We start from the raw sequence: 15,187 nt of genomic DNA, 5'->3' as shown, positions 1-15,187 counted from the left end.
AGGGGGCAGTCTGAGTGATTCTGAGGCACTGGCTGAAACTTGAGGGGGCCTGCAGAATCACTCTGGAGGCTGGGGGGCAGGGTGATTAGCTGTAGGGTGTTAGGGGCATCATGACTCTCCTGCTTGACTCTCAGGGAATGGAACATCAGGAACAACTGTGTCATGGGGGGGTGGGACCTTCAGGGCAGTGGCTGGGGCAGTTGACTGCAAGGTTGTGGGAGCTTCCAGAGTGGAGTCCCCGCCAGTATGGGACCTGTGGCAGCTGCCTTCGATGCCCTGTGGATAAGAGTTCCCCTGTGAAGTCCAACAAATTGCTTTATACCTTTTCTGCCACTTCCAGCAACTGTCAAGTGTGGACTTACTGTCTCACAGGGCCAGTTTATGGCATTCATCTGGCTGTCGACTTTGATTCTTACAAATGTCACCCCCCCAGTCCACACACACCTATGAAACATGTTGGCGAACCTTATACTCCAGATGTTAAGGGACTGTTATCTTCCATCAGTTTCGCCAGCATGGCCAATTGGCCATGCTGGCAGGGGCTGATGGGAATTGTGGTCCATAACATCTGGAGTGCCAAAGGTTCACCACCACTGTCCTAGGGTCTTAACCTCTGTGTTTCGAGTGATGGTCTAGGATCTGGAAGCCCCATTGAACCATGTAAAGCTTGCTGAGGTGACCTTGGGCTAGTCACTGCCTTCCTCACATGGTGGCTGTCATGAGGATAAAATGGAGAATGACAGGAGTTGCCTTGATCCCCATTGGGAAGAAAAAGCAGAGTATAAATGTCTAAATCAATGCATCACTCTTAAAACGGGGTTTCCCTGGCACTGTTTGGATTGGCGATCCCAACGCTTTTGAACCTAGCATGATTTCAAAATTAGCAGACATTTATCAGAGGGAATGAGGAAAATCAGTCTGGGGGTTTTGTTGCCGTAGGAATACATGTCAGAGTGCGATCAAGTAGAACGTATGATTATCCTCACTTAGCTTTGAAGAAGGATTTTTATGCTGCATAAAGGAATATGTAAACAGCCATGAAGTTTGGGCTTCAGAAGTTGATCCCACTGGATTACCCAGTGCATCAGTACTTGTTTTATGATGCAGTCCATGAAATAATGTCACAGTCAAAGCCTTCTTTGGTTTCTTCGAGAGTGTCTCCTGCTGCTTCTGTGGACATTCAAATCCGGGAGGGAGGGAGGGTTACAAAAATGTTCCTGTGGAGGATCTGGGATGGGCTGATCTTAACTCGCGGTATCTTTGCCTCCTGGTCAGTCACACTGACCTTGCAGAAAGACCCCGGTGAGCTCACTGATCAGCCGTTTGGTCAGCCGTCGGCAGGGTCTTCAGTCTGCTTGGCCTGCCATTGCCTCTGCGCATCACTGAGCAGTTCCCGTCACCGTCGTGTCTCTTACCCCTCCAGGCTGAATCATCTCACCAGAGGGGAGTTTCTGACTAAGAACATAAGAACAAGCCAGCTGGATCAGACCAGAGCCCATCTAGTCCAGCTCTCTGCTACTCGCAGTGGCCCACCAGATGCCTTTGGGAGCTCACATGCAGGATGTGAAAGCAATGGCCTTCTGCGGCTGCTGCTCCCGAGCACCTGGTCTGTTAAGGCATCTGCAATCTCAGATCAAGGAGGATCAAGATTGGTAGCCATAAATCGACTTCTCCTCCATAAATCTGTCCAAGCCCCTTTTAAAGCTAACCAGGTGAGTGGCCATCACCACCTCCTGTGGCAGCATATTCCAAACACCAATCACACGTTGTGTGAAGAAGTGTTTCCTTTTATTAGTCCTAATTCTTCCTTCCAGCATTTTCAGTGGAGGCCCCCTGGTTCTAGTATTGTGAGAAAGAGAGAAAAATTTCTCTCTGTCAACATTTTCTACCCCATGCATAATTTTATAGACGTCAATCATATCCCCCCTCAGACGTCTCCTCTCCAAACTAAAGAGTCCCAAACGCTGCAGCCTCTCCTCATAAGGAAGGTGCTCCAGTTCCTCAATCATCCTTGTTGCCCTTCTCTGCACCTTTTCTATCTCTTCAATAACCCAGGTCCAGCAAGTTGTGAGCACTTCCTTAAAGGAAAGGGTGGGGGCCATGGCTTCCTTGAGATCTCTCCCAGAAGAACTCTCCTTGGACCCCTGGCAATTCCATCCTGCATTTCCTTTCCCCCGCTGTTTTTGCAAGCCAAGTCACGACTGACATATGGCAACCCCGTAGTATTTTCACAAGAGACATTGGAAGATGGTTTCCATTGCCTGCCTCCATGTCTCGACCCTGGTATATTTTGGAGGTCTCCCATCAAGTGCTAGCCGTTGTCAGGACCGAGAGCGTGTGGCTAGCTTAGTGTCACCCGGCAAGCTTCCATGGCGTGAGGGAGGATTCAAACCGGGGTTCCCGGGTCCTAGTTTGACCCCTTAACCACCACACCTTGCTGACTCTCAGTCTCAGCTGGGGACAAACGCCCTTTTCATGGGCGAGATACCTGAGTGCATGGGGTCTGAGCCAGTCCAAACTGTCTTAGATGAGGCTGGTTATTCGGGCCCGTTTCAGCCTGGCCCTTGAGCTGGTTTTGGAAACCAAGCTTGCATGTGCGTTGCCAATCTCCACATGGGACCTGGTGTGGTATTGCAGCTTCTCTTCAGTAGGTGGAGATCAGATCTCCTAGAGCCGTGGTGGTGAACCTTTGGCACGCCAGATGTTATGGACTACAATTCCCATCAGCCCCTGCCTGCATGGCCAATTGGCAGGGGCTGATGGAAATTGTAGTCCATAACATCTGGAGTGCCAAAGGTTCGCCACCACGGTCCTAGAGGCAATGGCAGCTGTGGCAGGTGGATGGTTGATCTACCTGCCTTCCCCAAACCCTTCCCTTCCCAAGCCCCACCGCCAGAAATCCGCTCGAATTCCCCAACTCACACTTGGCATCCCTAAACTGCCCTGGAGGAAGATGTGGGGCCAGATCTTTCCAGCCGCTTCTGTCTTCGCTCTTTTGAGATGTTATTAATAAAATTAAACTTGGGTTCAGCAGAGCCACCGTCTTTGGCTCCAGTTCATGTAGATTCCTTCTGTTTTATCCGCCCCGAGTTCTCGAGCTGGTATTGTTTGGGGCGTGGTGGTTGTAGCCTGGTTTCCAGGAACGTTCACTCTCTAGTGTGAAGGGTTTTCCCCAGTTCCAGGTATAGGGGAAGTCCCTCCCCTTTGTTTCCTGTCTGTCCTGTGTTGGCAAATGGGATAGGATTGCCCCACCCCATAGCTGCTGAGAATAGAAACTAGATCCAGATTCTGTACAAAACTAATGAGTTGCTTCTTATTCAGGGGTAAGTTTGATCAAGCTGTTTGATGCACAAAAGAACATCGTCCCAAAGTATCGTTACCCTTTCTAATGTAGTGGTCTACAACTGGCATTAGTCTATCCTTTTCCAGTGCAATCTGACAGTAAATTACTTCAATCTAAGCCCACTGAAGCCCGTGGACTTAGACTGGACTAACTTCCTACGGGACTGCGCTGTCAGTCAGTTTGTTGGTCCTCATTTTATTTCATTCTTGCCCCTTGCAGCTCAAAGGAGCAGCATTTGGGGAATTCACTTCCAGTTTTCTCTTCTACAGAAAGAACTTTAGGATTCTTGGCGGGGTGGAAAAGTGAAAACAAATACGTTTTAATGATTTGGGAGAATACGTAGCACCTGAATAACATGTACAGTTATCCCTTCTGCATCGCGACTTTCCCCATCATGGTTTTAATATATCGTGGCTCAGTAGAAGAAATTAAATGGGAATTTGGGGGGAGTTTTGCGAAAGCCACAGACAACGCGCGGAGGCCAGCAAATGACACAGAGAAAGTTTAGAAATTCAGAAATTGATAAAATATATTTTTAGTATTGTATAGTATCAATGAATATTATCTTTTACTAACGAAACAATCAAATGGGCATCAATATAATAAACTGGAAAGCTACAGGTTTGGCAACAACCCAAAAAATAGCCCAATGCAAGGAATAGTGTAAATAAATTCGTGATAGCTATATTCTAAGTCACAACTATAAATATCCTTATAACTTTACAACATATAAATATACAGGTAAGTCAAGGACATTAATCTATATCAGCCGGATATAACTGGACTTATAACTTAACTTATCTTTTACTTCCATAAGTATACACAATTTTAAAAAAGTTAAAATAAAAGAGTAAGAAAAAATTCAGACTTATGTTCTGGTACAGAAGGAGGTCCAAAATGTTCATGCATTTCTCCTAATCGCAGAGGCACCATGCCCCTCACCCCAGTAATGTGGAAGGGAGAACTGTACACAGTATGATTTGGGGGGCGGGGGTGTCTAAAGGAGGTTAAAGTGAACTATGGACAACTTGAAGTATAGTTACTTGCTACAAAATTATGTTTGCAAAAGAAAGTTCTGTGCCAAATGATAGCATGGGGCCCTCTTGTGGCAGTAGATGGAAATGCGGAATGAAATTGGCAAAGTGAATGTGCCCTACATTTTCTCTAGCTTTGTGACCTAGATTATGAATATTGTGACTATGTACTGAGAACATGTACGTGTCTGAAGCCGGATTATTCTGGGCCTGCCTGTCAGTTCATCTCACATAGAGCTTTGTTTCCTTTAATTGGTAACAGCTCTCCAGGGTCTCAAGGATGAAAGGTGGCGATTCCAGGGCATAAACCTGGTACCTGGTACCTTCAGTGTGCTGCTTTGCTCTTCTACTGAGTTGTCCCTTCCAGTTGAGGGTATCTTTTGGGGAAACTACTCTAATAATTAGTGAAGCTACTCTAAACATGAGCATCAGGGGGCATACATTGAAAATGCTGGGGGGAAGAATTAGGACTAATAAAAGGAAACACTTCTTCACGCAACGTGTGATTGGTGTTTGGAATATGCTGCCACAGGAGGTGGTGATGGCCACTCACCTGGATAGCTTTAAAAGGGGCTTGGACAGATTTATGGAGGAGAAGTCGATCTATGGCTACCTATCTTGATCCTCTTTAATCTGAGATTGCAAATGCCTTAACAGACCAGGTGATCGGGAGCAGCAGCCGCAGAAGGCCATTGCTTTCACCTCCTGCATGTGAGCTCCCAAAGGCACCTGGTGGGCCACTGCGAGTAGCAGAGTGCTGGACTAGATGGACTCTGGTCTGATCCACTTGGCTTGTTCTTATGTTCTTATCAGCACACCCTACAGTGGAACATGCGCCAGGGCGAAGGGCTCTGGCCGGGCCTATTGCCACTGACCCCTCATCTCATGCCCACTCTTCTACCTGCATGTGTGCCCTCTCCTCGCCCACTCACTTGCAAGTATTCCACTTCCTGTACTCTTGGCTGCCTGGGCTGTCCAGGAGCAACATAAAGAGCGTGCAGGGGATTCATGAGGCGCAAAGAAAAAGGGAGGAAAAAAACGGGGTGTTGTGTGGTTTCCGGGCTGTATGGCCGTGTTCTAGTAGCATTTTCTCCTGACGTTTCACCTGCATCTGTGGCTGGCATCTTCAGAGGTGTCTCCAGACTCCATCTTCAGAGGTGTCTTCCCTCTCCTCCTCCTTATACGACTGTTTGCCCAGGAAAGTTCCTGCTTTTTCCATTGGGGGAGAGGGGGAGGAGCCCTCTACTGACCGGCAGCCTGAAATGCTTGGAATTCATGTCCGTGGTAGGCCTGCCTCAAGTGCCGCTCCAGTGTGTGTATGCACAGAAGCCCCCTCAGTGAACACCAGTTACAGATTGTCAGACTCTCGAACGTGGAAGTAACAGAGACCTCAAACTGCCTCTGTGGAGTAGGATTTATTTACTGTTGTTTTGTTTTTGTTTTTGTGGTCCTTTGCAAAAGGATATTTCATTTGGTTAGCATGAAAAAGATCCATTAAAACAGTTTCGATGCATTTTTTTTATTGCAGAGGGATTCCAGGGAACACATAATTGCCTTCAATATGCTGAATTACCGAGCGTGCAAAAATCTCTGGAAATCTTGTGTCGAGCTTCACACGTTTTTCCAAGCAAAGAAGATGCTACCTCATGAAAAGAAGCTCCTCTCTCATTATTGGATGACAAGTTCTCGACCCCCAACAAAGTGAGTGGGAGCTCCTGAGCTGAAAACATCTGAAAAGTAATGTGGAACCCAGTTTCAGGTCTTAACGTAGAAAGAAACACATTTATGAATGGTTTAGGGCAAGATTTTGGTTTTTTACTGGGTTGTAAATTTTTCTGATTTGTTTCACAAACCTCTGTTTGAATTTAGAGCCTACAATCAGAAGCGAGATAATTGTCCAAGTGGGAGGATAATTGTGTGTTGCATTCCTGGGTCTTGAAAGTCAGCTAGAAGGTCTCAGCTTTGAGACACAGCTTGGAGTCAGTGTGGTATATGGATAATAGGGTTGTTGTGAGAAAATGAAGGAAAGGAGAATGTTGTTCTAAGCCTCTCTGAATCCCAAAAGGAGAGAAAATTGAGAAATAAATAATGCAATTAACTTGTTGAAGCCTGCGGCAGATGTAGACTTGTGAAGAATGGAGACACTTGGACAACGTTTCCAGTTCAGTTCCGTCAGTGTTGTCTGGAAATGTATTTGCTCTAAGAAAGTTCAGTAAAGTGACTCAGTGTTACTTGTCTGCCCTACAACTGTAGCTTTATTTAACATTTGGCTGGTATGTATGTATTATTAAACATGGCATGATCAGAGGTAAAAATGGGGTGGGAATGCGAGGCCATGTGAAGAGCTTTATTTCTCCCTGAGAGGCCAAAGAGACTCATCCTATCAGTAGAGTCCCCATGCTGCTGTGACTCTTGGACAGACGCCTCTCAAGCATACAAGGAAAAAAAGAACAGAACTGGTGGGGTTTTTGGCCATTTTGGTCCGTTTCAGTGGCTCATTTAATGGAGCTTTGCTTCTTTTTGCTCTGAAAGGTTTATAGACCGCCCTCCCCCGGAGGGCTCAGGGTGGTGAACAGCATATAAATAGAGCACAATATCAGGTTAAAATCCAGTATCAATTAATACAGGCTCTAATAAAAATAAACCCTACCCCATTAAAATGCAGCATTATTAAAATTAACATTAACACAAGATGGCACCTGCTATCAATTCCCTCAAAAACCCCAAGAGGGGGAGGGGCAGTAGGATCCACTTGATGTTATAAGAGAAAAGGAGGGGGGGGGCCCTATCAACGGCTAGTCTCCCCAAAGGCCTGGCGGAACAGCTCAGTCTTGCAGGCCCTGCGGAACTCAGCAAGAAGGTCATACATAGTGAAGGTCATACATAGCTACGATAGTTCTAGTTATTCTGGGATCCAGGCCAGTGCCCTGATTAACTAATTGACACCACAGAAATAGCACCATTCTAGGGTTTGACTTTAAAAATGAGCATTCTGCTGATGTTCTTATTTTGTATTTGACATAAATTCAAATTATTCACCTGACTATGTGTTCATAGCAGAGAAGATGTCTTTTAAAGATCCCCCTAATCAAGCGCAAACTGTAACGCAAACCATGACCATAATAAAAGTGCTTCTCTTATCATGATCGTTGCTTCCTGTGCCCCTGAAGCTGCTCACAAAAAGCACTTCCGTTGAGGTGGACGTACACACACCAGGGAATAAAACCCTATGTTGTTCAGCATTGTCCTAAAGCGTGTTTAAAATGCATGGAACGAAACTGCAGTCATGCTTATCAAAAGAATACTTGGTAGAAAATTGGCTCAGAGGATCTGGGGAGAAATTCGGCCTGTTTTGTATTCCTGATGATCTGCACAAGTTCTGTGTGCCACAACAGGATTTTTTTGATTAGTTTGGAATATTGTATTATGAATATGATGGCAAACAGTTACTGTGTCTGAAAACTGATTCATTTGAAAGTTGTGTCAGAAGACAGCACTGCAGATACGGTAGACTGCCAAAAAGACAAATAAGTGGGTTCTAGAGCAGTGGTGGCGAACCTTTGGCACTCCAGGTGTTATGGACTACAATTCCCATCAGCCCCTGCCAGCATGACCAATTGACCAATTGGCCATTCTGGCAGGGGCTGATGGGAATTGTAGTCCATAACATCTGGAGTGCCAAAGGTTTGCCACCACGGTTCTAGAGTAACTCCAGCCCAAACTGTCCCTAGAGCTCTACTCCGCCATCTTGGGGTTGGCGATCTTTCCTCCCCCGCCCCCCATGCATTTTTCAGCAACACCTCCTCACGCTTCAGCCACAACTTCCCACCGAGCCACTGGCTCCCCCTCCAGCTAGTTCACGTTGCCCCGTAGTCACTTGACGCTGCTGCTGGACCCAGTTAGTCCGCCAACCAGCCAATAGTGGGCAAAAGAGCGGGTCACCCTCAACTCCCATTGGCCCAGGTGAAGAACCTGAGGTTGCAGGAGCCTCACTTGCTGCCACTGAACCCGGCAGCTGTTGCATGAGGGCAGCAAACCCCCTCAGGGGGGCACTTGGAGAGACTTTGCAGGGTTCTCTGCCAGGTTCCAGAGGAGGTAGAAGCCGGGGAGGTGGGGGGGAGGAGCCAGAGGAGGGAGAAGTGGAAAGCTGGCTGCTGCACCCAGGGAAGAGGGAGGTGACGGTTGAACCACATGTGTACCAAAAAACCATAGGAAAAACCCACCATGAAGGAAACAGGTGCACGGTAGGCAGGGTGTCATAAAGGCCCGCAATTTAAGTGTGCAAGCAGTAGTAGCAAAGTGAACCTTCCTGGAGGAGCCTTTTGTGACGGTCAAAAGGCTTTCCGCGGCTGGATTCAAACCTTTGGACTGTTGTTGTGGGTTTTCTGGGCTGTGTGGCCGTGGTCTGGTAGATCTTGTTCCTAACATTTCACCTGCATCTGTGGCTGGAATGTTTAGAGGTATATCACAGAGGGAAGTCTGTTACTGGACACTGTGTGTAACAGACTTCCCTCTGTGATACCCCTCTGAAGATGCCAGCCACAGATGCAGGCAAAACGTTAGGAACAAGATCTACCAGACCACGGCCACACAGCCCAGAAAACCCACAACAACCAGTCAGAGCCTTCTGTCTATTCAAGCCCATGTACTACATTTATTGTAGGAAGTCAGTTTCTGGGCATGATAGAGTAAATATAATTTCCTCATCTAATCTTATTTCATAGTTAATGATAGAAGGAACTCTTCATCCTGCCATCATGGTTTGTACAAGTGCTAGAAGTGTAAAGGTTACAAATGGAAGGTGTGGAGAGAGAAAAGAAACAGGAAGGAAGCAGCCAGCCAAAGGAAGGAAGGAAGGAAGGAAGGAAGGAAGGAAGGAAGGAAGGAAGGAAGGAAGGAAGGAAGGAAGGAAGGAAGGAAGGAAGGAAGGAAGGAAGGAAGGAAGGAAGGAAGGAAGGAAGGAAGGAAGGAACTGTCCCTGAAAGTGTGTCCATGTATCAGAGGGATAGTGTCAGAGCAGTAGAGAAAGGATGCCCACTTCTCTATCTCTCTGTCTTATCAACACACACACCCCGTCTGAGGTTTAGCGACCACGCGAAGTCCAATGACCTGTATCAATTTTTAAACAAAGGCAGTTGCCCATTTCTGAGGTCATTAAGGTGGCAACAGAGCTAACCCGATTGTCAGTTTGTCGTTTATTTCTTTTACTGACAAAAACTAAACGTTTTTGATCTCTCAGAATGAGATGCAACAGGTGTATGAATTGATTGTTGTGAGTTCTACAAGGCCCAAAGCTCTGTGGAGTTCATATGGCAGAAATTAGACAATTTATAAAGGTGTTTGAGCTAGAAGATGTGAAGGAGAGATTTTCTGTCATTCACAGCTGGCCCTGAATGACTGCTATCCAGCATAGGAGTGCAAACCGGATGTCATTGCTGTGTGATAAAGAACGGCAGGCATTTTTTGGCTTTTGTGCTTTTTTTACAGCTGTGTATGTAGTTGGAGAGTTCGAATCTTTAGGTAACTACGCTGTTCCGTCCTTGAAATAAACAAAACCTTGTGGTACAAAGTCTCGTAAATCTGCATGGCATTCTTTCCTTTCAGATCTTCTAACAATCAGTACTGCAAAAAAGTAATCGGTGGCATGATCTGGAATCCAGCGATGAGGAGATCTTTGTCTGTTGACCAGCTAGAGACCAAAAGTCTTCCTTCTCGGTCTCCTCCAGTTACTCCCAACTGGTGAACTTGTTTTTGAAACTTTTTAAAAAAATAAAAGGGGGGAGGGATGAAAAGCAAAGTTCTTGCTGGGTTGTTTAAAGAAGAGTGCCATCTTGCAACAACTACATGCTGTCTCCTCCTCCTTAGAAGATGATTTCAGCTAGTATTGCACTAATCTCCTCTCCTGGGTCAAGGAGGGCAATCTTCAAGGTAGTACCAGAGGAAGGGGGCTTTTCACCTCATGCGTCAACTTCCTGCCTACATCACAAGCGAGAGACCTCCAGTGGGCCCTGTGGCCATGAGCTGAGCCCCACTGCCCAATCTCAGCACTGACCTCCCCACTTGGGTTTGTGAGCAAACTTCTCCTAGGATTGGCCAGGGAAAAGCATTGAAGGAGGAATGCTTCCTCTTCGGCCACATGGGTACCCCCCTCACAGTGAACTCTGCCACCTTTGGTGTCCTCAGCAAGAAGCATGAACATTGCTTCTGCGGTGTGCTCCCCACACTGCAAAGACTGGAAAGGTCGGGTTGCCAGCCTCCAGATGGGGCCTGGGGATCTCCCAGAATTGCAACTGATCTCCAGACTACAGAGATACCTTTCCCCTGGAGAAAATGAGAGCTTCAGATGGTGGACTTAATAGCATTGTACCCTACTGAGGCCCTTCCCCACCCCAAAACTCTAGGAATTTCTTAACAAGGAGATGACAACCCAAAGGAAAGGTTTCCAGTGGTTAGGGTAGGTCTCTCCCCCCTTCCTTTTGGATAAGGTATTAGGGCTGTGCATCTGGATATAGCCAAGCTGACCTCCCCCCCACTCCCCCAAACCCCCACAGTGTTGGCTTTTTCTTATAGGGGGTTCGTCCAAATTAAAAAAAACAACACATATATCCAGAGAGAGCCGAATTGTTGAACCTGGAAAAGCTGCGTGGGGGGGACGGCTCAGGAGAGCTGCATGGGGGGTGGGTGGGGGGCGGGTGGATCAGCTGACCATGCATGCAACTCTGCGGCTGAGACTTTCTCAGGTTCGGCTTTGAAAAATGTGAAAATTTTGAAAATGCCGACAAAGCCAGCATGGGATTTGGCTTTTTTGAAAAATGTCTGGGTCTTTTAAAGTTGAACCCAAAAACCACAATAAACAAATAAGCAAATGGTCCACACTCCTGTAAGGTATTGCTTTTAGCGCACATGTTTTATGTGTTCTGGATGGTTTGCTTTGTCATCCGTGGCTTGTACTTAGTAGCAGAGTCATGAGAAGGCCTGCTTGCGCGAAAGGAAATCACGAGGCAACAGTGTTAATATTTTTCACATTTTAAAACTCTTAACACGGCTTCATAATAACTGCTTTCTCAATCCCACTTCTTTTTTTAAATAGGCGAAGTCCTAGGCTACGTCATGAGTTACGTAAACCACGACACTCATCTGTAGATAACCTTGCAAATGAAATTTCTTATATAACAGAAACTGAAGATGTTTTTTACACCTATAAGGTCTCTCCAGCTTCTAAAGACAGTGATTCAGAGGTGTCCCAGAGTCGAAGTCCATGGAGAAGGTAATTAGTTAATCGATACGGGTTTTGTAGAGGGGCAGTTCGATAACGTTTTTTGTTGATCGCAGATATTCCTGTACTTTTGCATTCCTTCATGTGAACTGTTCACAACAGAAACATTTACATTGTTGGGGCGGATTGTAAATATCTTGCATAATGATATCACGTTTGTCTTATTTAGGTTTCAGAAACTTTATTTTTTATGTTCCTTATTTTGTATCCATTTGCTTTTTATTAATACGTTCATTTTAATGTAATACATTCATTTTAATGTAATACATTCATTTTAATGTAATACATTCATTTTCATTGGTTATAAAGGAAAGTGTTCCAATCCCAATGGAAAACATTCCAAACCCTATCGTGTAGATAGGATTTTCAGGGGGAATAGACTTCACTAAAGAAATCCCCTGCCAAATTTCAAAATGTCCTGTTTTATAGGAAATGTAAGGTAAAAAGTATAGCAGTTAAAGTTGAAACACAGATAAATTAACAACATTCATTCATTACTCTTGTTTGTTTTTGTTAACCTAATTACTATATTTGATGGGGTTTGGGCATTAATGTCTATCACTAATTGATATCATTTTTGAAAAGTATGGTAGAGATAATATTTAATCTTAAATTTGTTAGTAGTGGAAGAACAATACTGGTTGTATCAAAACCATGTGCTGTACTCCAAAGCATGTACTGCGATATAAGTTCTACTTTGTTCAGTGTTTAGTGGCTGCAGTTTTAAGACCATTTTCCTGAGAGTAATCCCCTTTAAATAGGAGTTATGCCATTTTAGGTTTGCTCCCAGTCTGCCTGAGAGTTGTAGTCAATGTTAATACTTAGCAGCATTTTTTAAACAGAAAAGGTCTTTGATGTACTGATGTTTTCTGTGCTTTTCACAATCTGTACATCCAGTGTAGGTGGACAGTCACAGCTAGTAGTTCTCCCACAGGTGTATGCGATCCACTGGCGTAATGCCCATTGGGCAAGGTGGGCAGCTGCCCAGGGTATCACCTTGTGGGGGGCATCAAAATGCTGGGTTCGTTTTGGGGTATTTTTAGTGGTTTTCCATTTTTGGCCTGCAGGGGGCGCAGTTTTTAGGCTAGCGGCACCAAAATTTCAGGGATTTTTAAAGAGACTCTCCTGATGATACCACCCACGTTTGGTAAAGGTTGGTTCAGGGGGTCCAAAGTTATGGACTCCCAAAGGGGGTGCCCCTATCCCCCATTGTTTCCAATAGGAGCTAATAGGAGATGGGGGCTACAGTTTTGAGGGTCTATAACTTTGTCCCCCCTGAACCAAACTGCACCAAACCTGGGGGGTATCATTAGGGCAGTCTCCTGATGAGACCCTGAAAGTTTTGAGACTGTGCCTTCAGAAATGTGCCCCCCCCCCCCAGCCTGCATCCCCCATTGACAGCAATGCAGAAAACTCAATGCAGAACAAAGATTCTTGGGCAAATTTCGGGATGTTCTTGCAGGGAGGGCATTCTTGGATGTATCAGCACCAAAATTTCAGGGTATCATCTGGAGACTGTCATGATGGCACCCCCAAGGTTTGGTGCAGTTTGGTTCAGGGGGTCCAAAGTTATGGACCCGCAAAAGGGTAACCCCCATCTCCTTAGCAAAGGGTAGCTCCCATCTCCCCCTAAAGGGGTACGAGAGGGGATATATGCCAGGGGGGGTTGCGGACTTTTCAGAAACGTCTTTGCTGATGCTGCCCTTCAGGTTCCAAATAAAGACTACTGATCAAATATGCAGTTTGTTCTACTTTTGGTCCCGGGGTCTGACCGATGGAGGCTTCTTAGCTTTTGACATTTCCTTCCTGCCTTTGCAAAGATGCTGAAACGTGGCTATAAGAGCCGCTGTCAGTGTGGTGTGTATTAATTTGTCTTTATTTTTTTCAGCAGATCATCAGAACAAGAATCGCCAGTGTGAGTTTTCTGGTAGTACCATATACTGTTTAGACTGGTATTTTCAGATCACTGACTGACTTTAAATCCCTAATCAGTAAAATTTGTAATAATTCCGAGTCATTGGCCAATCTGCGTTGTCTATAAAACTTTTATGACTAATTACTTAAAGAAAAAATAGCACTGAAAGTGTGGATAGCTATTGTTCTTGGTCTTGCAGGAACAATTTAAATGTTTCCCCAACTGAGGGCTTAACTTTCTTTCAAGTGCTTTAAATCATAGGTAGACTACAAGTCTTCCATATAAGCAGGGACTACAGAACATCATCCCCTGCCAGCACTGCATGCTGGCAGGGATACATAAAAACCTGTAGTCCATAAATGATCTGGATAGGCGAGTTTGACACCTGTGCTTTAAATGATGGCACCATAAATCAGAATCGGTGCCTTCCTTAGAGCACTTTCTTGGGAGTATGCCCCATTGAATAACTGACACTTGCTTCTGAGTAGACATGCTTAATGTTGTTCCAAAATACCACTTATCCCCGATGTTGTGTTCATTTTTCCTGTGCTGGAGAAATGTGAAGACTTCGTATTCAAAGATTAGATGAACTCAGAAAGCACAACTTGAGTTGTGATGATAATGGCGGAGCCATCTGTGACCTTGGTGTGGACTTGCGAGCTGCCAGGCCGAGCATGGTGCAGGCCTGACAGGGAGGCAGCCTCTTCCAGGTTTGGTGTCACAGTTCCCACCTACTGCCCTGTTTGCCCTCCCCGCTGGCATAGGTGCCACTCTATACATGCCAGCAAGGAAGCAAACACATCCACAGATGAGTTTCTCATTGTCCTGCTTCCAGGATGATGCCCTGGCCTTTCCCCTGGAATTGGGCTATTATTATTATTATTATTATTATTATTATTATTATTATTATTATTATTATTATTATTAAAATTTAAATTTAGTATACCGCCCTATCCCCGAAGGGCTACCCAACTGTTAGTCTTTAAGATATCAAAATATGCCATTTTGATTTAAAGTTAATGAAGACCTGAAAAAATCCTTTGTGCTCTCTCTCTCTCTCCCTCTCCCTCTCCCTCTCTCCCCCTCCCCCTCTCCCACTCACTCACTCACTCACTCACTCACTCACTCACTCACTCACTCACTCACTCACTCACTCACTCACTCACTCACTCACTCACTCACTCACTCTCTCTCTCTCTCTCTCTCTCTCTCTCTCTCTCTCACACACACACACACACACACACACTTGGCATAACATGTTTTGGCATTTACTCTATGCTGAGTCTGGCTATTAATACTGCACTTTGTAACTTTTGGTTAATCCAGGAAAGTTGTGGAAAAGAATTCAACACAGAATTCCTTGCCCCAGACTCACAATGGAACTGGGAACTTTTCTGGCTCTCATCTTTTGGAAGGAAAAGACAAGCCATTTTCAGAAACAAATGAAAATGTTACAAAAGGAATTTCAGTGGAGGATTCCAATCAGTACTACTGTGATAAGGTATGACAGATGAGACGGAAATGGGCAAATATTGCATACGTTCTCATAATTGGACTCCTCAGATGATAGCTAGCAGCTATCTTGTGTTTGTAGCATGTCTTTGTGGTCCTTTGCTTCT

General features: G+C 45.3%; 1 protein-coding gene across 1 annotated transcript in view; it reads left to right on the top strand.

The window, feature by feature from the left end:
- Positions 1-15,187, top strand: part of PTPN3 (protein tyrosine phosphatase non-receptor type 3) — a 138,219-nt gene that overhangs the window by 109,455 nt on the left and 13,577 nt on the right. The window contains exons 12-16 of the mRNA XM_048510417.1: positions 5,906-6,078; positions 9,982-10,116; positions 11,468-11,644; positions 13,542-13,568; positions 14,895-15,069. Coding sequence (XP_048366374.1) covers positions 5,906-6,078; positions 9,982-10,116; positions 11,468-11,644; positions 13,542-13,568; positions 14,895-15,069 — 687 coding nt within the window. The remainder of the gene's footprint in view (positions 1-5,905; positions 6,079-9,981; positions 10,117-11,467; positions 11,645-13,541; positions 13,569-14,894; positions 15,070-15,187) is intronic.

Source organism: Sphaerodactylus townsendi, linkage group LG11 (assembly GCF_021028975.2).
Source record: "Sphaerodactylus townsendi isolate TG3544 linkage group LG11, MPM_Stown_v2.3, whole genome shotgun sequence".
NCBI lineage: Eukaryota > Metazoa > Chordata > Lepidosauria > Squamata > Sphaerodactylidae > Sphaerodactylus > Sphaerodactylus townsendi.
Note: the sequence above shows the minus strand (reverse complement) of the source record. Positions and strands in the feature narration are given on the sequence as shown.